The 25,334-nt window shown below is 41.0% G+C and overlaps 1 protein-coding gene across 4 annotated transcripts in view; it reads right to left on the bottom strand.

The window, feature by feature from the left end:
* Positions 1–8,148: 8,148 nt before the first annotated feature.
* The window catches only part of khdrbs3 (KH domain containing, RNA binding, signal transduction associated 3), a 102,158-nt gene continuing 84,972 nt past the window's right edge, over positions 8,149–25,334 (bottom strand). Inside the window, exons 8-12 of one of the 4 annotated variants that reach the window (XR_007114227.1) lie at positions 15,581–15,633; positions 12,714–12,854; positions 11,766–11,896; positions 10,490–10,544; positions 8,149–8,908 (exon numbers count right to left, since the gene is read on the bottom strand). Coding sequence is in view for 1 of the 4 variants with exons in the window: in XM_047606035.1 (XP_047461991.1) it covers positions 12,763–12,854; positions 15,581–15,633 (145 nt within the window). In the remaining 3 variants the exon portion in view is untranslated. Of the gene's footprint in view, positions 8,909–10,489; positions 10,545–11,699; positions 12,855–15,580; positions 15,634–25,334 lie in introns of those variants that run through there. The other 3 variants (XR_007114225.1, XR_007114226.1, XM_047606035.1) reach the window with 3 other exon arrangements.

The raw sequence follows: 25,334 nt of genomic DNA, 5'->3' as shown, positions 1-25,334 counted from the left end.
ACTTGTCTGTTGGTTTTTGTTCAGTACAAAACTCGCCAGTGGTTTCACACACAGTAACAAGAAATATAGTAGCTTTCCAGCAAAGGCAGTGAAGCAGAAAACTACTTTGTCCAGGTTTGAAGACATTCACGAAATTGACTCTACTAATGTTTTACAGGCAAGGACATGCATTCAGCACATCAAGGATAGACCACATGGTTTGATGGGAAAACCTTTACAAGAAAACACCAGGTGCTAATTGTACTAACCACAATTAAATAATTATTTAAATAGTGGAGTATTTGCAAAAAAACAAAAGTATCTCAACACTGTATTTAACTGTATACAGAAGTACGTGTTTTTAGTACATTCGACTGCTCAGTGTATATCTGAAGATGCAGACGTTCAGTGTTAAGGTGCCCCACGGTAGTCAGGCATCACAAAACCTGAAAGGAGAATGTTTAATAGAGTACACAAACACTGCCTGGCTCGTAAGAGGTCAACGTTTGTTGAAGTCCAATCATCAATATCAAGCTGACCCGTGCTATCCAAAGAGACTGACAGTAAAAATAAAAAACGGATATATGACAGAACGTGGAGGTCAGTCTGAAGAAAAGGATGAAAGCGCATGAAATCTGCTACTATGCTGTCCTGGAAAAAAAGGTCTGACAGATGGACAGTATCGGAGGTCAGGAGGTTTGTGTCTCTGTCTTTTTTTTTTTTGTGGGAGCAGAGAGGGGGAGAAGAGCGCAGGCGGTTTCATCATCTCATCCAACACTGATGTAACACTAACACTGAGACCAGTCAGCCTGCTGCCCTAGGGATTGCCCCAAAACCTGACACAAAATCAGAAGAGGCTGACCACAGGCAGAGAAAAACTATACACGGATTCTTTTTTTTTTTACTGTACACTTCTTTGTAATTGGATTATACATTACGTACAGATGAGGGGTTAAATCATTTGTATTTAATATTTAGAGATGCTTTAAGTGTGTATTTACTAAGTCATAAATAAAGGGATTTACAAGAATGCATTTGTAAATGTAAATTGTAGGAGCATCCACTACATTATAGCTCCCCCCTCTTTTAACTACAGACTGTACTGTATGTACATATACGGAAGAGACAGGTAATCAATAATGAAAAGCTGCATCTCAAAGTGCTTCCTACACGGTTGTCTTTAAAACCTATTTGTTTCTAATATAGTATTTTAGCAGCCATTATAACAGAGTATCACAAATAGTATGCATTTCATTCTGTCGAGGCGGACATCAATATGTTGCATCTTCATCCTGGACAAACCATTTAAATAAAAATGCAAAAAACAAAACTATTGATTAGTGTAGTTGTCACAATGGGCAACCTTTGCTCACAAACAAAGCTTGTCCTAACCTCCCTGTCCTCTGCTCCTCTGGGGAATATTTTTGGATCTCTGTTCCTGTCCTGGGTTCGGGCTCCTCTCTGTTACTGTCATGACTGCTGCCACTGGAGCTGCTACCACCAACTGTCCGCTTTTAAAGACATCACTTTTCAGTGGTTTGAGATTTAGTGTTTTCGACAACATCCTCCTATGTTTTCTCCCTATGTCCCCAATTTATGCCCTAATTCACACACTTTATTTAAAATGCAATGACAGTTACGGCTTGTTATTTATTTATTTTATTTTATTAATTTTTTGTCGAATATGCATTAAAATGTGAGTTGTGATTTATTTGTTTATTCTTCTGAGCAGTTTAATTTCAACATTTAATGAAATAAAAAAAGTTGGGAATGTAATAAGGCAGGATGTCTCAAAGGGCATATAGGGCCATTTTTGGATTGGTTGCCAAGCTAAGAGGGCGGCTCTTCAATGAGGCAATGATGGACAGTGATAAGCATCATGCTTGAGGATTTGTAGTCTGTCTGCCTCTATCTGAGCACAAATTGAAACCAGCCCAGGCCATTTAGACATTAAGTGTACGCTGCATCCTCTTATTAACTGGCAGCATCATGAAACTTTTTCCCCAGAACTCGGCTTGCGCAGGATCTTGTTGAATGTTGTGCATTGTAAGTTGAGTTTCCATAAAGGCTCTGACACACCAAGCTGAGAGTCAACCACATCCCCCAGGTCTGGGCTCATGTGCACTGCCCCAAGAATACGCTTTACGCAAGTATGTGGTTTGTGAATGGATGGGTTAATTGCAGGAAAAGTATTTCCTGATGGTGGATCAATAAAGGCAACAGATAGATAGATGCATCCTACTGGGGATGGTTGTTGTCATTGCTATGGGGTGGGGGTTCTTGGCCTGGTCTAGATGGGTGGCACATGTCTAAATAACAACCACCTGAATAAATGCCAGGTCCAAAGGTTTCCTAGCAGAACACTGAAATGTCACAAGATGATTAATGTTATTGATATCTCCCGTCAGTGGTTTTAATGTTATGGCTGATGTTACAGTATCCAGTAGTTCTTTGACGTTGGATCGTTGGATCAGGGCCCTAATGAGGTGAAGTAATTAATGGATTTTGATCCACCTCTTTTCCAGAAATGGTTTCTGAGGTCTGATGATATATTCTGATTAAGCTTCTATATGAGGTGATGTATTAGGAGGAAGGACCATTCTTCAGCGGCTCAGTGAAGAGGAGGACCTCTGCCTCCTGAGCTGCTAATCATCTGCAAGACAGGCAACCGCCCCTTCTAATTATTTTTCACCTTAGAACTGTCTTAGAATGATCATACCATGGCCTTACCAGTAACTGCGGGGCTAAACCTACCAGTGTGTTATCCATTAAAGGATGTACGTTTAAATTACAGTGTAGCAAGCAGGAATATATGGACTTTCATTTCCTAATTACAATAAACTGTACGAGAGGGTGACTCTGTTGTTTACCGTGTCTCTGGGCAGACTTAAGGTGTAGTACCTGATGGAGGACACTTTAAATGCCAACCACGCTCAGCTAAACAAGAGGCAAATGTCATTTAGAAGGTCAATGTTGTGAGTGGAAATAGGTGTTAAGGTAAGCACTATAGGTGATAGGTATTTAGCTTTTCCTCATGGTGCTGTCTTCACAATACCCCCTAACTGAGCTGGCAGTCTCACAATTTCTGTGTTATTTCACTCCATCTGCTTATATTGCTCACATCTTCCAGCATGAAACAACATGAGACAATTCTTTTAATCTGTTGGCTCTGTTGCAGTGGTTTACAGGGGGCTCCTTTGCTGCTGCATGAGAACTGAATAAAACAATACAGGTGGGACTGGAGGGTATGGTGTCCAAGTCATGGCATATCCAACAACATTAAAGAAAGGCAACGGGACTTGTTGAGTTTCTTGAAGATGTTTCATCCGAGTAGCAATGTGAAATGTCTTGGACAGTCACTACAACACCATTGGCTGTATATACTATGGACAAATCCATCATGACTTCACCCATCGTACTCTGAACCTCGAAAATGAAGCCTGAAGTGGGCGGAGCATGTGGTCATTATGTTGGATTAGCTTTACTCCACCCCCACGCCAACGCCGATGTTGAGACCTGCCCAGCCAACTCTCCGTTATTGTTAGCTCAGGCTGCCGCCGCTCACAGCAGGAACACCATTAATTATACAGAAAACATATTAAATAATTCTGTAAACTGGGCTTTTTATCATGGGGGTCTATAGGGATTTGCTCCTGCCTCAAGTGGCCACTCGATGAACTGCCGTTTTTTGCCATTCCAAAGGATGCCGCTTGTACAATACATATCTTTACTAAACTGGCTGTAGCCTTACCTGAGCCTTATTCGAGAGTGATAGCATGTTTACTAGGCTTGTTATCAACCGATACAAAGGAAGAAATGGGATGGTCCTAAAACCAATCAGAGCAATGAATTCTGCAACATTATGCTGCTGTAACCAATTCCAGGGTGCTTAGATACGTCTCTGTTACTCCTCCATCTATAACCAAATAACAAAATGATCTGACTGGTCGGAGCATAATCAGTTCCCAATGGAGTGACTCCAGACCAACATTCAGCTATAAAATATTTGTGGGCAGGGGTGTTTGACTAGCTTCCAGGCTGGTGTTCTCACATGAAATCTATAAACACACACAAACCCAAGGCGCACTGTTGTAGGCCCTGTGTTTGAAAACCTTGCCACAGCTGCCTCCAGCTTTAACTGCGCCGATGAATGAATAAAAATTTGATCAGATATTTATTGTCTGCAATGGTCTGTGTCAGGCGTAATTGATCCAGTGAGGCTGAAAGCACTCGCTCAACAGCCATGTCATGGCTGCCTTCGACCTATAAAATAAAGCAACAACCATATATGTATTTTTTTTGTCTGTTTTTGTTTATATCTGCGTATGTATTGATGGTGGGGGGGCTCACGGACAGATGGACTTTAATCTCAAATTTCACACGGCTGAGAGACAACTTCAAAGTGGAACGGCCCGGAGGACGGGAGCAGAGAGAAGCAAAAGCCGAAAGAATAAAGAACAGCAGCGTTTACACGAGGAGAGAGATGCATCCAAAGGCAGCGGCGGAGAGGAACATGCAATATTTAAGAGGCTGGAGACGGAGACAGCCTTTGCTACACAAACTTATTTGATCTGCAACTATTATTTCAAGGGCGTATCAAGGTAAATAATAACCCTGCAGCCGTGGGGTTTTGATGTTAGAAAAACATGCCAACTGTCAAAACTCATCCCAAGCTGAGGCCCCCCCACCCCCACCTCAGAGCTAACTATATTTAGTTTCATTAAAAGAGCGTCAGTCCTCAGTAGACAGGACAGTGGAGGCGCCTTCATGATTTGCTTCTCGGCCTGACACACGGACTTTGAAGTGTGATATCAAAGCGGAAGAATATTTATCATGCTTTTTTTATCAAGAGAAAAGAACTTTATTACCTGGTAGCGTACCTAGAGGAGAAGCATGTTCTCAGGAGTGTTTAATGCATGACAGCACATTCACACACAGAAACAGAATGTACAGTATGAACAATTACAAGTACACAGAGTATACTGACACTACATACACATGAATCAACTTTCTTTACAAAGACATTGCACATTTAAAATGACATTCCCTTTCATTGTTAATGTTCACCTTGTATTCACCTTTTTATTCCTCTTCTCCTCACCTTCATTGATCCATGCTTCAGTTGACTTGTTCTGTCTATTTCCTTTCTTCGACTTCTCCTTCCTTCGTGTCTTTTTGACCTCTTGTTCTAATATTTGACTGAAGTGCTAATTGAAAAAACAAAAAAAAGATATTTCCCAGACGAATAACAAACAGATGAATTGTGCATATGTCCCCTCGGCCGAGCATTCTCCATGTTATTCCTCCTGTTCGCTCCGGCCGGCTGTAATGATCGATCCCTCTCAGTCTGAGCATCCATTTAGCAGGCGACACACGCTGACCTGTGGCCGCATTAGCGCTGGCTTGCAGAGGAGACAGAGGGACACTCCGACATTGATCAGGGGTGTTTTAATCTCAGTAAGATTAAGAGCCCTCCAGTTAATTACAGAACAAACGGCGGGGACGTCTGCTTTAGATCCTGAACACGATTAACTGGAATACTAGTGGACAAGCGCACTTGACGGAATCAAACTGCCTCTGCTTTTTTTATTTTATTTGGTTTAGCCAGAGCAGATGTGATTGACTGTTAGACTTGCTGTATTTGCATTTAAGTACATGTAAATAATATGCAATGATATGATATGTTTGAAATTCTGAACTTTCTCTTTTCAGCGCAGACCAAGAAAATGTGTGTTTATACCAATCTTATGTCAGTAAGATACTCCAAATTGGATCTAATTGCTGGTTAGCTTAGCTTAGCAGAAGAAACAGCCCTGTTCTTAGACAGTACAATCCTAAAATGAGATGCTAAAAACATTGTTTCATCTACTTCACAGATGATCGGTGCTCCAGAATGTTCCCGGCTCTGACTGAGAATCAGGCCCACTCATAACCACCATAGATTGGGGAAATTTCCTTTTTTCATGCAAGAGGGAAACAAGATATAACATATTGGCTAAAGGGCTTTAAGGCTGGTGGTAGGCAGATATTGTTACAAGGTCTGAAGTGTCTGTCCGTTTCCATTCATGCTATGAGAAGTGGCTTATAGCTCCTTGTAGCTAGCTACTGCGGGGGCTGCGATTCAGATGTTGCAAAGAAACACAAGACGTTGCATTTTAAGCCACACTGACTAAAATCTCATGACTGGGTTCATGGTTCACTGATTAAAATATTGCAATATTATTAGATAATTATTAACAAGCTGGGTCTTTGCAGCAACATTCCCAGAAAAAAATTGCTGTATTATTTTGCTGCTAATGTCATTTCCTACAAATTTGGACATTTCCTCCTGTTGCCCCTTCACATTAAACTAAATTTAACTGGCAAAACACAAGATGAAACATGAAATGCAATGTCCTGTCAATGAGTTTAGCACTGCTATATTTCATCACGAATGTGTCCAGGAAAGAATATGATCTTTTTTTTTGACAGGGAATCAGTTTGAAGTATTTCAGGGAGTAATGGAACAAAGAACAAGCAGCCAAAGTGAGCTGTGGGATGAAGAGCTGCACGCCAGATAACTCCTTTCACTGGTGTTCGTATACTCATACGTTGTACAACATAAACCGGGTTACGTGTGCAGACTGAAGTCAGATGATAGTAGCTCACTGAATGATGTAAATGGGCCAATAACTTCTTCTTAACCCTACAACACGAACGTTGATTGGTGATTTTCACTTGGGCGATTGTTCCCACATGAGTTTCATTGTTGGTGTCTGATTTGAGTGTTTTCCTGCTTCAATCCCTGTTTTTTCTATAGGTATGTGTTGATTGGTGATTTTCAACTGACGCCAGTGTTTGTGTATTACATCAGACGTGTTTTATATTTTATCATCAAGTCACAGGCTTGGATAATTTGGCACGCAAACGAGTGAATCAAACATAACCAAAGCTAGTTTTACTTCAGCAATCACTAGAATTGCATATTTATTTTCCCATACTATCAATAGCTAAGTGGTCCTGGAATGTGTGTAATGGGTTTATTTAGTCTAATGCTTATGAATAAATATCATTTACTGACAAATTCTAATGGAATTTCATTTGGTAAAAAATATTTTTATAGTCAACTTTTGTCTGTCTCTCACGTGGTTGTCAGTGATGCAGGAAGACTGTGCCTTCACTGGACAAGTCTCACATTATCCAGGAACAGGTGGACCGAGTTTCAAGCTCCTAGCTCTATAATATTTTTTTCTTTCTTTTTTTAAAGATCTATTTCTTAAAGATTTCCATTTTTTCCCCCTAAGTTTTTAAGAATTTATATACCCCCGTGATACCTTTTTTGTTTTACAATGCATTTTGTAATTTAAAAGAAAAGTACTTCAGTTTACCAGTTTGTACTTTTTTTATTGAGTATATTATATCAGGTGAAATATACCCAACATTACTGATGGTGTTACTATTTATAACATTAGTGTTCTAGGGTCAATGAAACATGAATACCAGTTTCACCAAATCAACCAAAATTCATGATGAACACCTTTGGACACAAATACAAATAGGTTTTATTTGAAATAGCTAAATCTTTGGCAACACATGCTGAGTTCTTGTAGGATCACATCACCCATGGAAGGAAGTGATTGAAAAAAACACCCTTTAAGCCATTCCTGCTTTTCCTGCAGATCCTCCTGCACTCAGCGTTCAGGACACATTGATCTGTATTCTTGTGTTGAAATTGACTTGTCTCCCCGTGACAGATCACTACAGTCTCCTTTGTATGCATTCTTAATCAAATAAGCTGCTCTTACTTTATTAACTTGGACAAGCTTACCACAGATAAGCCTGTCGTTTTAAGCCACTTCAGAGTGGGAATCAGCCCCCGGAGGTGATGAGAGTTGACTCCAAGAGCCGAGAGATGCGAGCTTTGGGTCACCGTGTTTTGTCTGAGGCTTGGCCCGAGACTCTGGAGAGAATCACTTCCTCTAATGGAAAACTATTGTCTGCCACTGAGGACATACGGCTGTGCCGAGCACAGATCAGCGTATGTGGACTTATGCACACGACAGAACGAAACTCTCTATCCGATAGAAAGCTATTTTGGAATTGTAATATCCACCGAAGTCGATTCCGATTAAGCAATACATCTGGAATAGACTGTACTCCTGTGAGGCTGTGTAGTGTTTTCCAGTGATGTGGTAATGCATACAAAAAAAAAAAAAAAACAGAAAAAAATGCATAAAGGAGGAAAATATAGCTACATTATATTAAGAACTGACCCATATTTTAACTTGGCAATGAATCTCAGCATCTAAAACTGTCACGATAATGCAACAGCAAGGCACTTAGTGAATTATTTATTCATCGGAATGGATTGGATATAGATTAATGAGCAATGAGCAGAACAACAAAGTGTCTTTCCTCGAATTATGATGTCTTTCCCTTAGCACACTTCATTATTTATTTACTCACCCTTCCAACTAGGTGACTGTTAATGTCTAATGTAAGAGGAACACACTTCCCCTCTAACAAGCTGAATCAAGAAAGACGCTGGTCAGGTTCACAGTCAGTTCAGAGCATTCCTGTGTGTATGTAAAATGTATACAGAGCTGCTGAAGCACTGAAGGAAATATTTTCCGACAGATCGTCCCGGAGGGTGAGGAACTCCATTTGCCCGATGGGTTTTTCTCTCCTCTCTCCTTTGAATGATGAAGTGTGATACATGCATTGTCTTCTGCCCCCTCCCATTTTCTGCATCTCAACAGGTTCCTCATCCCATCCCCTGAAGGATACACCTCAGTCCGGATGGAAAAATTTATAAGTTCACTATTTGGTCAAGGAGGGAGTAGGGAGGGGGCATCCTCAGTGAAGCCTGATGGCCATTTTCACCGGGGTTCTGTCAGATACTGTGTGGACTTGAATGTTTGGAGGAAAGCGTGTTTGTTGTTCGTCAAGTCTGTTGAGGAAGAGAAGAAGACAGAGAAGGACAAGGTTTAACAAAAAAAAAGGAAAATCTCAGCAAAGACAGGTGTTCTCTTTTGGGAATACTTCAGGAGTTTTGAACTAATGCAATCAGTCACGCTTTTTGTTTTCCACTTTCCACAAATTCCATTTTCAAAGGGCAGAAGCAGATTTGTGGTTCTAGTGAGTGTTGCACACCAATTGCACTGGTACAAAGAGAGGCAGAGGGTCCAGCGGGACTGCAATCCCCTTGAGGTGGATTACAGACAGGTGCAACAGTCCAGAGATCCACCCAGAGAACACCAAGCCACCTGAAAGTCACATTAATACTTGATGTGCCACGCTAAGGCTGTGTGGTCTGCAGGGTACTGCGCTGGTTAAGGGTTTGAAACTCAACATCCAGACAGGTTAGACCACCATTTGGGAATTTCACTGAGGGGTCACACTCATCTGGAAGCATGTCTGTATCTTACCCTTACCCTAACATACACCATTAAATAAAACTGATATGAAAATTAAAAGGAATTATTCCGTTTTCCTGTAGAAGTCAGATTCATTAAATAGTATTTTGTTATTGTTATTTGACTCCATAGGCCAATATACTGTATGATCTTGTTCACAGTTACAAAGTAATCACACTCACTATCATTTAACTGTTGGTAACGCATTGTGTAGATCAGTACTATTTATACTACAAACAAAATAACAGTTTAAGCTACTGCCTTTTTTGTCTTGGAACCTTTTGAAGAATCCAACCTAGAAGACCCAAACGTCTTTGACTGTGGTTCAGTTACTCAAAAGTAAACACTGACAAAATCATCCTACAATCCAGAAGCCTCACATCGCTTTCCAAAATCAGTCAATTCAAAATAACTGTCACATGAAGTATCTGAATCCTTTGAGCGAAGTCATTTCAAGAACACCAAAAAGTGGCCAGATCCAACCACAAACCGCGCAATAGAGTTGTTTATGTATCGGACAAAATAATCTAAAGTTTGTGACTGATTGGCTAAAACAATCAGTAAAACAAAAGCATTTCTGTCTTTCTTCAATTGCAGAGACCGTGAGTGTTATTTTAAAAAGTTGAGTTTGACTAATGAGACAACATTCACCTACCCTTACACTCTCACTCACTGGATGGATGATTTGACCAAAGGAGGACACAGAGGGGATGAAGTCTGGCCTGTCTTTATCTAGTGAAGCCTCTCCACCAAAGATATTACAAGAAGTGGAACCAAGTGGAAGTGGTAACGTAGTAAATGCAACTTATGCTTGGACACCGCTGAAACACGCAACTAACGTTGCGTTAGCTAGTGGTTAGCATTAGCATCAACATGTAACAAGAATCCCCTAAATGAGCATTAACTTAACGTAATTTCAGTTTGATTTTTTGGTTGGTATTAGCACCAAAAAATACAGCAAGATGACATTTTCATAGTTGAAAGTGACAGTGTTAGCCTCAAGCTTCCATCTGTTCTGGGTCCAGCTAACGCCGTGACGTCACAGTTACGTAGGCCATGAAAGGGGTCTATATCTCAGTGTTTTTAAGCCATCGTGTTAACAGCCAACAACATACCTTCAGAACCAGAGAGACAATTGGATGGAGGGCTCTGTGTAGCCAGGACTTTGACCTAGAAAGGAATATAAACAACATTGTGACCATTTGAGTTGACAGCAGAAACACATACATTATCAAATGAAACGTCAAGGCGCATCATATTTTATGGCTCATTTATTAATAAAAGGAGTATATATTTTATCAAAGTCTTAGGATCAAGTTATTTCACATTTGAAATATTACTGCTATTTATCAAACTTTTTTTTACTTTCTTTTTTCTTTTTATGTTACAGATGTCTAATTATTCCCAGCTTTGTGGCTAGATTACGGACTTAACAGAGACAGGAAATGCATATTACATTGAAGTTTAGAGAGGGTTTATGAGTTACTACGTTAGGGGAGAGGTTAAACTGGGTCAGCTTGTTTACCTTGTGGGATGGAGGTCTTTTTAAACAGCTACTGCCATCCTCTCCCTGCGGAGGTCAGCTGGGGGTCATTTTAGGGTCTCTTTAACGGGCAGGCTCTTTAAACGACTGGGAGAGGGTCACATGACCGGAGGAGAACAGAGAGAGCAAAACAAGAAGAGATAGAGAAAGGGAGAGAGAGGAAAGGGAGAGAGAGAGAGAGGGAGAGAGAGAAGAGAACCCCACCTTGACCACCACCCACTCCCCCCCTCCCCAACTCCCGCCCTTAACTCTACCCAGCCCCCTGCGCTGAGCTGAACCTGGCCCTAGCTTTTTGTCACGGCGCTACGAGGCCTCTCCTGTCAGGGTAAACACCCAGAAAGTTAATGAGTGTTTACTGAGGACGCTAGGCGCGGTCGGCGTTCGCCTCACAACGAATTATACGAGCAAACAGAGCAGATAGTTTCAGAAGCAGCCACGCCACCGCCGCCGCATCCTCTAAATCTCACTCGGGCGGATTTCCTACAAAGCACACCAGACAGCGCTCACACCCAAAAGGAAACCCGCTCTTATCAGATTACAAAGGCCATCCGCAAGGACAAAACATCTGCACCGCTTGGTAACACCGTCTTGCTCCGTACTTTTAATTTTTTTATATGCTGCTTTATTTCGCATTTATTCCGATGATGATCACTGCAGTTTAACTCCTTCCACATGGTTGCTACAAATGTTCCAAAGCACACAGAGAAATTTCATTTGGGTTTGTTAGTTTAAATTAGCATTTTTTTTACACGAGTCCGTAATTATTCTCCTCGACACAAGTGTTTTGTTTTGTTTTTTTCAAAATGTTTATTCAGCATCAACAAAGAAGAAAATATTAAAGGGCTTACATAAGCTCAGAATCAATATAGTCGAACAGATCTCTAGATGGAAATGACGCCCAGTTCTCCAGCGCGTGATGTCAGAAAAGTATCTCGTTTTTAAATCAGAAAGTGACATCGATGTTACTTATTTAGAGCATCTAAAAAAAAAAAAGGAGAAAAAGAAGAAAAAAAAATCACAAACATTCAAAAGCTGTTCTGCTTCTCTGCTCGTATCGGGGTGTACATGAAGTATGCGCCGCTATTTATAAGTGTTTAAGAGGATGTTTGGGGTCATAGTCAATGAACACAACTACACAGGCTTTTTCAGAATAAAACAGCTGACAATATCCACAGTTGCACACCATGCTTTTATAAGCCCTTTAACACTAACCAACTATTAGTTTTTACAAAAAGAAGAGGAAACAGCAATACAATATGTATACAGTATGACTTTTCTCTTTTTCAGTTTGTAAATGTTTCATTTACAAGGGACACAACTTCACCGATTACCCCTCAGAAAGAAATATCTACAGTACCGCACTTTCCTAGAGCTAAGCTACTACATTTTAAAGTGATCAACCACGCAGTCAGAGGTTTAAAGAATAGAGGGGGGAGAAATTAAGTTGCACTGGCAGCTGTGTAGAACCACTGTATTGAACTAACCATTACCAAGTCAAATAGCTTGATACAATGTCATTCTTCACAATCACATAGCTGAGAGAGTAACTTAATGTACTATGGAGTCTTTCTTAATCTTAACGTCCATTCGATTTCTCCCAGAGGAAAGGATAGATTACCTAAATTGTGTTACACATTTTCTCCAGTGGGTGTATTTTTTTTAATAATCGAGGGGGGGGCGGAACTCCGTGACTGAAAAACCTGTTTTGACTCTCGCTATCGCTGTTTCATTTGAATTATTTTGTGGTTTAGTTTTCAATTCTAAAAAGGTGGGAGCGTCCATAAAAAATCCATTACTTGGGTTGAAAACAGCCATGAGGACTCAGGTGCAGGTTGTATAAACAGTTCAATATCTGGAGTATGGCTGATCTCTGTACACTCCCTTGGTTGTTCGTGCCGTCGGAGCCTTGCCGCGATTGTTTGCCCACTCTTCCTGACCTGATGCAGGAGAAGAGAAAAGAAACAGACGGGGAGTGATTAAAGAGGAGTTTGGCTTAAATCATTCAATCATAACAACCCGTGTTAGTCTTTCGAGCCCCATGCTGTGAATATGCTCCCGTCGATGGAAATATTGCAGCGGAGCAATGGGAGAGCGTTGAGTGGTTGCTATCGACGGCGCTCGTCAAAACAAAAGCGCCGCTGCCGAGCTGAGAATACAGACTGTGAGTCGCACCAAGAAGCTTGACTTCCACCTGGAAGGATTCATCTCAGATAATTGAATGAGAGGATCAAATAGCTACTTGAAAAGGACCCGTTTAGTGGCTCCCAGCAAAAAGGTCACAATTACCATTAGCCCAAATCAGCACTGTTCCCCCCCTGGTACTGTCAATGTGAAAGTGCCAGTATCGATGGCACCCTTTGTCTGATCTTCAGCCAGCGCAGAGACTTCCCTCGAGCCCAGCCTCACAAAGGATTGCTTTTTTTTCCTGTGTACAGGCTCTCTGTTGGCAGCACATAGCCAATACCCCTTAATTAAACCTGTCACCCTTTCACTGACAGTCACTTTGAAGAAACACACCAAGGTAACCTTGTATTTTGAGAACAAGGATGCACATCAACGCTGTTTATCTGTTTCTTTTGAACTGCCGCTCTCTTTTCTGTGTGACCCACACTGCGGCTTTTTTTTTTTTTTTTTTTAAATCCTATGTGCAGGTAGGGAACACTAATGAGCTGAATGTGCTCAGTTCTTCCACTTGTGCGGTCACAAAAAGTTGGGGGAGCTTTTAAATGGCTTCGACTCACTTCCAAAGCAGAGAAAGTAAGGATACAGGTCGTCAGTCGGGTTTATGATGCAAAACATATGAAGGCTATTTTTACACTAATGATTACTTATATGTATTTTAGGTAAAAGTCTTTAAGGCAAATGTGAGGCCAAGTTTTGAAATATGAAATGCAGATTGGACGAATAAACTAGTCAGCACAGTGTCATCAGAGGGTGGTATAAGCTATAGGTACGCTTTTATGACGAAAATAGAGAGAAATTGGTCGTCATCTAGCATTGGCTATGTTTTATCCTGCACCAACACTGAATGTAATAAATGCAATAATGTATGGTCAGTAATTTGTTAGCAGATCAATGGCCAGTCCGTGCCACATACCTTAAGTGTCCTTGAGGAAACACCCCAAGGAAAAGCACCAGAAAAGTCTACGTCAAAACACTTCGTGAAGGTTTTTACAAATGAAATAAGGTGTTTCCAACTCATTTTATGCATTCATTCTCTTGGAAAAGACCACCTTAAGGAAGCGTTCAAAGTTTAATTACTGAATCACGGTATTTGTTTGCAGTCATTAAAGTTTTAGTAACACAAACACGATCTATAAAGTCTATAATAGAGTGTGAATTAAACTGCACTCACCACAAACGCGGTATTTATCACAAACTCATAGTTTCAAGTTCATGCAAAGGCCACACATGCATTATAAAAGATGGATCAACCTTCAGCTGCACACTACGGTGCTGTGTGTTAGCGCTGCCATCATGCAAAGGCACTCTGCAGCAGACATGGCCTTGACCCACTTCGTACTGTATCTCGTCAGAAGGTGACACAGGATTGTTGAACATTATCTCGGAGGAGTTGGTTTTGCAGCTTGGTTTTGCAACTTGGAGACTACCGGAGCCGCGCGCAGCCCTCGTTGGACAGTCTTTTAAAGTGAAACCAAAGCGGGTCGGTGCTCTGTGTGTATTTTGGTGGGGGTTAAACTACTTTACTTGTCATGTAGGAATGTTATTTGGGAGGGAGTTAAACCTGACTGCCCTGTAAACCTATAACCATGGAGAAGTTAACGATGCCCACTGTAAGAATACATTAATAGAAATATTTGCAGGCTTATTTTTTAGTCTGTTGAGAAGCCACTGGATTTCTCAGCCTCAAGGATGTTAACGATAAGTTTTGTCGAAAAATAAAAAAAATAAATGAATAAAAACGTCACTCTCACATAATCATTGTGTTTATACACCAGTCAGGTCTGCACCCATTAAAAGACCGACAATAAACTAACAAGCAGTGCTACATGATTTAAAAGGAAGCAGCAGCGAAGGCACTAAGCTGTAGGTCACTACGGCGCTCATAGGCCAAAGTATAAATACCATTTTTACACGCATTAAGTGCAGGAAAATAGGCTTGAAGCATTAAACTGTGACCTATAGGATGTTGTTGGTAGCGATCAGATTATTATTTTTTTTTCATGCCTTCCTCCTGCTTTACTAAAGTGCTTCTGCAGCGCCGATATGAGCTTGTCATCATTTCTGCTTCTGACATGTTATTTTTTATTCAGAACTGAAATTCAACTCAAGCAGATGGTCAGGTATTAAAATGTTTGTTCCCGCTAATAAGAGTATTTCTCTAAAAAAAAAAAAAGCATCTAGTGTTAATATTTTATGTGGAAACATTTAGAACCTTATTTACGGGTTGGGGTTTGACTACTCTATATTTTGAGGGTCATTATTCACAACCTAATTATCAAAATGAGCTGAGAACGTTATAAATCACGTTAAACTGCTGATTTTGAATGCGGCTGAAGAGAGCACACAATTAGACAGGTGCTATGACAACTGAGATGACGCCAGCAGAGCAGAGCAGGGCAGAGCGGAGCGGAGTCAGAAATTGATATTGGTCTGTCTACTGGCCCAATAAATACTGGAGGAAGAGAGGCCCGCAACTCACCATACGAATCATATGATTCCCCGCTGTGTCCGTATTCATAGTAGTCATCTGAGCTGGAAACACACAGAACAACAATGTAAATATCAGAATCCAGAGAAAAACATGGGATAAGACACAAATAAGCTATTTTGCCGCAAACAAGTTGCAATTAATACACGTGTAACCTATCTTTACTTCTATTATTGGACATCAGAGTCACATACGCCAAAGTGCAATCACTTCTAATCCATGCAGTGACAATAAAAGGAGTGTTTTTTTTTCCTAGATATATGTGCTGGGTTGAAAATAAAGGTGAGAAAACAAACAGGGTGGCTTTCAATCACTCAAAAGTTCGACTGCATTTGTGGTTCTACAAGGCAATTTTCTCCACCGTGTCTCTGCACAAACTTCCAGTTCCATATCGCTGCATATGGAGATCTATGAGAGATGGCAACTTTAATGAAAAATAAAAAGATGGGGAGGCAGGTTGCGTAGCGGTTCATTTCTGGCTTATTTATTTATTTCTTTATTTGCGCTCGCCGGTGAGATGCTGACAGAACAATCCTGCGTCAGTATCATTCAGTAACAGCGCTATCATTCAGGAGAGGCAATTCATCATAAGGCTGCCACTGAGCCGACACCAGCCATCACAGCTGGGTCCTCTCCGCCTGCCTGTCAGTCAGTCTGTCAGCGACAGCAGCACCTCTCTGCTCTCCAGATTAGAGAGCCCAAAGCACCATCCAAAACCCCAACACACCACGTCAAGGCTGTCTGGCTGCTGAGGGCAAAGAGGTGACAGCAATGACACACGAGGGTGGAAGTAACGCATTATATTTTACTCCTGTTACTGTAATGGAGCAGCTTTTTTTTTTTTTTTTTTTTGTGGCGCGATCTTAAAAAGGCAAACGAAGGTCCAGGAGGCTGAGACGGTCCACTCCTTTATCATATTACACCACAGTTTGCAGCACTCCCGGAAATCAATTTCTACAAATTCAGCCTGCTATTAAGTCTGCTTTCACTGAGCAGTGTCTGCTTCACATAAAGAAGCCGGACCATTGTGAAAATAATGATTAATTCTTCACTTAATTAAACTTTTCTCTTTATACATTCAGGTTGACCCTTACATGACAGAGCACCTCTCCTGACTGAATGCTTTTGGGATTATACAGCACATTAAACAGTTTGTATTCATGTTGGAGAAGATTACATTAAATCCATCCAGCTAACCTGCTAGCTCTTCTAGCACACACAAAATATTTGTGGAAATACTTTTTCATTCTGTGATACAAATGGAAATTAAAATACTTTATAATATTAAATGAAAAAAATTTTGTATCCATTCTTGTGATTTATTTAAATGAGGGAACAATTTTTTCCTATTCTTTTGTTGTTGTTGTAGATAACAACATGTTTTTGAGTGAAAATGGCTGTTTTAACCTGATGTATTAAGTTGAAATTTGTTTGATTTCTGCTTATGCTAATATGATGGTTGTCAATGGAATATAACCTTCTGAGGTGCATTTGTTTGGAATGCATTTAAGATAAGATTAAGATCTTAAGGTATTTGGCATTAGTAGGACCTAAGAAGTATTTTTTTAAACACTTCTAATACTTCTTCTAACTTCTAAAATAAAAAATAAAAATCTGTATATATATATATACACCCAGAGATTATTTCAATGTATATTACAATTTAAGTTCCCAGTGTGTACTAAAATATAAAACTCTTTATGTTAATGCAAAAGCAAAATTGGAAATGATGGAATCCCAATTTCCTCAAACGAGTACTTGTGAATTTGTTTGCATGTTATATAAAACTAGAAAAGTTAATAAGCATAAATAAACATGTGTACTAACCTTTCGCTACCACTGCATAACAGACAAAGGTGTCTCCTTATGAGGATAACAGGTCTAAATGAATAAGCTGCAACAAACCTGAAAACTAATGTCCTCCTATGAGGACGCTAGGCCTCAGGAGGTTATTAATGTGGCGCTCACACCGTGACCAAGATACATTTTCTGTATGTTTAGCATGTCCTACAGAGTGTCCAAGGTGTTGGCCACATTGAAAATTTGCTTTGCTATAATTCTTGTGTATTTTCATGAAGTGACTTTTAACATAAAAATAGGTGTTCTTTTATTTTATCGGGGACATATGTAAGTCTCCAAACAAACGTCAAATCTAGAGCCGCACCAAATAAAGTATCAAACTTTCTTCTTTGTGGTCAAATATGCAACTTTGCTCTGATCCTTGCTCTGACAGACTCTTCACACAATGGTCTGACTGGCTCTTTTATTGTCTTCAAGAAGGTCGGACAACATGGGCCAGCCGAGGACATTGAGGAGACTCATTTTTAAGAGCACTACAGTGGCTCAATGAGACATGAGACAGCCCCCTAAAGAGACTTTTGCCTTAAGTCAGGCTTAGCATAAATTTTACACACTTCATAATTCAGCTCCAAACAATGCGGAGCCGGCAGAGGCAAACAGGGCTGTTCCCCTCGGCTAATGGAGTCTCCCTCCAAAGAGGCGAGGCCAGCTGCTGAGCGTTCCAGTCAGCCCTCAAGGTGCTACCGTGCATCTGCCACGGATGTCAAGTGGCAGGAATATCCCTGACACCGCTGAGAGGGAGACGAGGGGGAGACGGAGACGCACGTGACAACTGAATACGTGTTTTGGCTCGTCACGTTGTGTACCCCGAGACAAGACCTGACAGGACACTAAATAATTAGATTTCACACCATGCTAAAACGCAGGGGTGTATTCCAGAGAGGCTGGCTTGGAAATAAACATCAGTTTTATGACTGACAGAAAATCAATTTGCCACAATTCACAGGTGCTTGCAGACATATTGTGAGCTATGTGAAATACTAGGTAATTTGGGGCTTTCCTGCATGACTCATGTCAGGTTCAGCAATAAAAAACTGCCAAATACCACAAACTAGGGTCCTGTCCAGCACTGCTAACATTATAGTACTTCCAAAGTTTTCTTACATGGTAAAGACTGTCAGCATGTTTCCTGTATTTTCACTGTGTATCTCACAAAAATGGTAGGGCAAAAAAACAACAACAACAACCTCTTCCCACTTTAACTCTTAATGTCTCTCGGTTGCTAATTGCGGAGAGAGAGGGCCAATAATAGTCTGCTGTGTTGAGAGCTGCCAGTGCAGACCTTGTCTTCGTACCAAGGAGAAGAGAGCAACAGAGGCTGTTAGGCGCCTCTAATTTCTGGGGTGACATTTTGTCAATATTGCAACACAACTTCTCTCCGTAGTTACTTTCTCCTCTCAATTACAGAGACCAGAGTCTTGAGAAGCATCCTGAAGGTCAAACATTCTGGTTAAATTGTGCTTTGGGAAGCCGAAAGATTTGCCATTGACTGATGCCCTGCAGCACATTTAGCATACTGAGTTTTCCTACTGTTAAGCACAGCAGCGTTTGGCAAGACTGAATTCCTCCAATCATGTCCTGTGCTACAGCAGATGTAGGTGGAATACATATAGAACATATTTATGAACCAATGATGCTATAAAAGGGCAAGCTAACTAGCTATAAGACTGCTAACGTAAAGCGACTGATTTAGCATCAAACAGGAAGTACTTCCCTGGTTTTACTGGTTACTTTTTTGAGCCGTAAATTTTCAAAAGCATGACTAACAGCTACAAAATCTTTTATGGCAAATGTGCTTTACAGACACATCGAAATTCAGCTTGCCAGAAATCCTCCCATCCATGCAGTCTACATTTATCATCATTGATACAAGTCAGACGTGCACCGTTGGCTGTGTGCACACAAGCATGAGACGAGGAGCCTGGGGTGGATCTCGCTCGAGATATCACCCTGTCATAGGTGTGAAAGTGCTTTGACTCTCTAAATAGGTCAGCCACCGATTTGACATTCATTAGCACGCGCCGTCCGCTGCTTTGTGTCTCCCCGAAACTTCACTGGCCAAGGCAAGAAATAAACAAAACATCTGTCTGAAGAACCAGCGTGGATCAAGAGCGGCAAACGCAACACCTATTAGATAACTGTGTCTCTTTTATCAGACGTCTGAGTCCAGGCCTGTGTTTCCACAGGTAAAGAGCCTGCCTCGCTAACACATCTGTCATCTCTGTAAATGCTTCATCTTAAGTACTGATGTTGCCATTCCAGGGCACCCTGAAACAGATGGCGGTGTTAAATCTGAATGATGTAGTACACGTCCCTAGTGGACTTTGTTTTCTTACATCGCCATTACTCTTCCAGTCTTCTGTGATAAATTTGAGGGAATCTAGCAGGACATTACGAGGGACTGTAGGGCTAATATGGCAGTGGTCTGACATGGAGAGAGCTGCCTTTCTTCTGTTAACCTATTTTCCTGTGCCTCACACACTTGATCATGAATGTGAATCTTAAAGCAAAAAAAAAAAGAAAAAAAAATGTTCTTTTATGCTTCTTGTGTAATCATGTTTTCCATTCATTCCTGGCCCAAGGTGCAAAAAGTAAAACGCTGATGAAAAATGCCCTACACGGAATGTTCTGATTATAGAAGCTCAGTGATTTCCACAGACAATATTACAATGAAAATAGATGGAGGAGAAAAGGCAGCACAGATTTTTTTCTTCTCTCCATTTTGTAAGAAATGAAGCTCACATAATTTCAAATGGAAACCTTCGTTATGGATACACTGGTGATTGCTCAGTGTGGTGGCTGATTGCAAAGCTATCTCCACTGCTGACCCCCTGCTGAAGAGTCACAAAGAGGAATAAAACGGCCTACGGCAACGATTTGACTTTCCAAATGAGTCTTCTTTCTGGTTTTCAGCGGACCATTTACTTTTTTTTTTTTTTTTTTTAGGAAACTACATGAAATCCTCCTTCAAGGAAACCACTGCCTCTTCAAGTCCAGACAAGTTCCCGTATCCTTTAAAATACAGCTTATTTTGGCTGTCAAATTGCAACTACTAGAGAATATCTGAACTACTTCACGTCTTATTTGAATTAATTGAATTGTTCTTATTCTTGAGACAGACAGTGCTGTAAATCTTGACCTCCTTCCTTTCAGATGGCCTAATTTCCACCACGGCGGCCGTCACTTATCTTGACGAGATGTCTACCTTGAAAACAACATCTAGGCACCCGGTGTCTGCGAAGCCACCACAGGGGTTTCAGAGTGCAGACAGCTAACATTGCCAATCTGTACACAGAATAATACACAGAAAAAAACTTGTGTACTAAACAGTGCTTCTGTTTTACTATATATCTGCCTGAGGGCCCTGACACAACAAGCAGACCTCAAACCAGCCATGTCTAAGGCCATATGGTCAAACGGTTGCGTCACCCAAGTCTATAGTAGAGTTCAAGTAACTGGTGATATGTGTGGATGTACTTGGCATGTGCAAGAATACAAATCGCTATCCAGATTCTGTATTGTAACAGGAATAAAAAACTTCCTCAGCTTACTTTCACTGTGGTCAAACTACTGTCACATGCATGTACAGATGTCCAGTAAATGTGGACCTTATTATTACTTTTATTCTCAACCGTCTCAGCAAATATACAATTTCCTTGAAGGATGAATTGAGTATTCTGAGTCTGATTTTCAGCTATGCTGTCAGCATTCACCTGGGAATGGCACCATTGGTTTGTCTGTAACTCGGTCCAGACTGAAATATCCTGATATCAGAAGAAGGATTAGCATCTGCAGCTACTGTGAGGTTTAATTTTTGGTTTGGTGATTCCTTTTTCCATTTTCTTCTTTATGATAATAATACCTGCAGGACTAATGACATTCTTATCAGTGTGAGCTGTGTTTTGTACAAATAACTAAATTATTACTACAGACTGTAAAAAAAAAAACATATACCAAGGCAGTGCCTCAGAGGTGAACCACATGCACGTAAAGCTCACCCTGGTTGCTGGCTGCTGTATAGGTCATAAGCCACACCCCATTGAAAGTAGAGAAATAAATAAATAAATAGAGTGTAGTGCATACTCTGGTGGAGATTGTATATGTAAAGGAGAGCACCGCGTTAAATAAACATGAGTGAATCTAGAAGAAGCATGGATGGGTTATTGATAATGAATCCCTTTTTCTATAGTCTACGGTCTGAACTAAGATGGTGAACATAAATAAATAAAATTGATCTGAACATGGTGAATATCACACATGCACAACATCAGCCTGTAAACACGTTGGTCTACTGAACTAGTTCACTTGTCTAGCAGAACTGTCACACATTTCCCCCCTAGCAAAAGCTTTAGCCTCTCCATTTCTGACTATTTAGCTGCCGGGCTGCCATGGTGACCACCATACAACTTAACACTGCCAGCACCCTAGAAAAAAAATAATAAGACTTAAGCATAACCATACTTTGTATTCACAGCCACTACCTTGCTTTGTGACTAAGTAATGCACCACCAAAATGATCATATTCTTTAGCAGTAAAGTTAATGCTTGCATTTCTTTTTCATCATCCTCAACACCGGAGTACCACAGGGCTGTGTCCTGAGTCCTGCCCTCTTCACACCCACAACTGCATCGCCACCCAAGATGCTAACACCGTCATCAAATTTGCTGATGACACAACCATCGTGGGACTGCTCAGCTTAGGCAATCAGGCTCCATACAGGGAGGGGGTCCAGAGACTAGTGCCCTGGTACAGTGACAACCACCTCAACCCCACCAGAAAAACCAAAGAAATCATTGTTGATTTTAGGAGGTTGAGGACAGTGGTTCTTAACATCAATGGAGAGGTGGTGGAGCGGGTCAGAGACGTCAAGTTCCTCAGTCTGCACATCTCAGAGGACTTGGGTTGGACTGTGAACACCACCTACATTATTAAAAAGGCCCAGAAGCGTCTCTTTTTTTCTGAGAAGGCTGAGGAAAAACGAACTCCCTCCGAATCTACTGAAAAACTTTTACTGTTGCACCACAGAGAGTGTGCTAACCCACGGATGCATCAGAGAAAAAACAGCTGCAGTGTGCCATCGAGACAGCCGAGTGGATTGTAGGCTCCCAACTTCTACATCTGGACAAGATCTACTCGAGCCCCAAACATCCGTAGGGACACCAGGACACTCTCTGATCAGCAACTCAAGCACATTATTTTCCCCATGGCTGTGAAAAGGCTGCTGAAGGAACGTTAACCCACTCCCCCTGTTTCAGACAGAGATTATATAATCAGTTTTTTATATTTATACACATTTATATTTAATATATTATTACCTTTACATCAACCTGCAACCGGAGATTGTTGCCAAGCAAAATTTTGTTGTAATGTCTGTACAATGACATTAAAGTTGTTCTTCTATAACATGTGTTATACATTGCATGTGTCAAGGAAAGGAAGTTACCATGGTTTAAAACCATTAGTATTTGACACAGGGGTGGTATTTGAACAAGCAGTTCCTGCACTCTTAGCAGTGCATCTTTATATCAGTATGTGTTGTCTGTGAAGGGTCTCAGTCATTCAGGTCACGGTAATACAAGAGGCGTTTAAAAAAAGGCAGCTGGATATGGAAAGTTTTGAGAACTCTACAAGTCCCGTTGCCATTAGAAGTCCAGCTACTCTACTGTTCTCCTCTGTTCCGTCCCTGGTACTAAGCCGTACTGTGGTTCCTCAGGGATACATCTGCCCTTTAAAAAACACTGTCACACAGCCATCCTTGTGCCTGCAGGCTTCCAGGATCCATTCTACAGTGTGCCGTACCAAAGCAAGGTGCAAGGAAAGGTGCGAGGTGTCAGCCAGAGGAAGTCTCTGAGGTGTCAAATATGAAATAATGCTTTGATCGCACCCGAGCTGCAAGAGATCACCTCACCGCGACCTCTCCGAGTGTCCAGCCAGGGCTGTGTCACAGCTGTCGTCCCTCTCATTTCCCTGAAGAGACGTCACCTCCTGTCTGCTAATAAAATTAAAGATGCTCTCAACACAAGTAGCAACCTCCAGCCTACTTGTCCTTAGAACATGATTGGTAGCTAAGCACTTCTGCTTTCAATAACTCTCTAGAGATAAAGCCCTCTGCTGCCTCTCCACAGTGAAGATGATAGGTGTATCAACATGGAAAGAGGAGGCTGTGATGTGTGAGCTTGTGGACCGAGTGCCACGGCTGTCACGCTGAGGTAGTGTTGTCTGCGGCCCCTCTCCCCCCCAGGCATCAGCTCTCTTTTGAAAGATGTAAATGTCCTGAAATGTCTTTGGGGCGTCTAAAAACAGATTTTTAGCTGAAGTCACATGTCTTACGGTCGTGCCTTATTTGCCTTTCAAATTTAATTATGTCTAAATGACTCAGTTTGGCTGTTCTGTATGACACAGTGTGTACAGTACGGTTACACAGATTGTCTTGTTTCATTTGTCAGTGGTTACAGGGTTTTGTGCCTCTGCGGACATAATGTGTGATAGAACATTTTGTACAAGTTGAGCGGAGCACAGGACGTTAAGATTTTATCACTGTTGGGCAGTGTCAGAGTTGTAAAATGTTAGAACATACTGTAGATATGATATTCATTTTTACAGATGGAAAGGTTACTGTAGGCACCATGTCTGCGGAAGATGTACATACTTTCCGACTGTAAGACATATTCCAAGACCTGAGGCACCAGGTACAAGTAATTGGTAGTTTAACAGAAACATACCTCTCATTTACGTTTTTTAGATTAAAAAAGTAATTTTCTAGGTCATGTTTGATAATGAACTGCTTATTTTACAAAAAAAATAAAAAAGAAAAAAAAAGCAATGCCATGACATCACCTTAACACTTTCTGGAATTGAGACGGCCAGAATACAACCCACTTATTGTTTTATAGTGAACTGACTGGTTGTAGTCGGATGGTAACGTGTTATGAATAGATGGATGCATAAAGACAGCTGGATACAAGAGCACCTCATAGACCCATTATAAAAGAGACGTCTGGAAGGCACTTTGATCTGTGTGTATTATTACTAGCAGTGGGGTTGCAATTAAAGACGTTCAATTGAACATTTCATCCCGAACATTTGAAAATAAGGAAACATGGTCAGAGGATGAAGTGACATGATTTTGTCAGAATCACTGCTAATTAACTGAGAGGAACAGGAAATCACTGACAAGTCTCTACAATCTGAGCTCGGATCACCAACAGTGAAAAGAATTTAGGAAAAATGGGATGCAATTCTCTATTTTGTGAGGGTTATATAATAATGCACTTCTACTCTGCTGAAACAATCGAAGAAGTGAGTAAGATCGCCTTTTATTCTGAGGTATTTCACTGATGATGTGATGCAGAGGCTCAGAACTGATCAGTGTCTGCGGCTGCATTCATCACATTCACCACAGAAATATATTTCAAGTTAATTAAGAAGCATGTGATGCTGTATCACAATGGATTTAAGAGCAGAGGTCTTTAAAAAAAAAACCTTCCTCTTTCTTTTCTTTTCGTGTTCACAAATGGCAGGTCTGTTTCTAGCATAAGCCATCGGGGTAATACCATGACAGAGACTGTAAATTGTTCAGCTTGTTATCCTCCAGCAACTGAAATCCTGCCACGCAGTCAGAGCTCAGATTGGTGACTGGGAGCTCCTTAGGCTGCGAGAAACATTGTTAGGAGGACTTCTTGTTCCACATACACACATAGAAACACACACACTCTCTCTCTCCTCAAGGCCGCAGCTGGGACCTGCTATGACTTTCCTCCGGCTTGAGGTGAAAATAATGCACCTTTGTCCATCACAAAGTTAAATAGGATTGGGACTGCAAAGAGGAAGCTACGGAGGAACAATATTGTGCAATTAAGACATAGGAATTATATATATTTTTTA

The sequence above is a fragment of the Mugil cephalus genome, chromosome 14 (genome assembly GCF_022458985.1).
Source record: "Mugil cephalus isolate CIBA_MC_2020 chromosome 14, CIBA_Mcephalus_1.1, whole genome shotgun sequence".
Taxonomy (NCBI): domain Eukaryota; kingdom Metazoa; phylum Chordata; class Actinopteri; order Mugiliformes; family Mugilidae; genus Mugil; species Mugil cephalus.
This window is presented reverse-complemented; position numbering and strand designations above follow the sequence as displayed.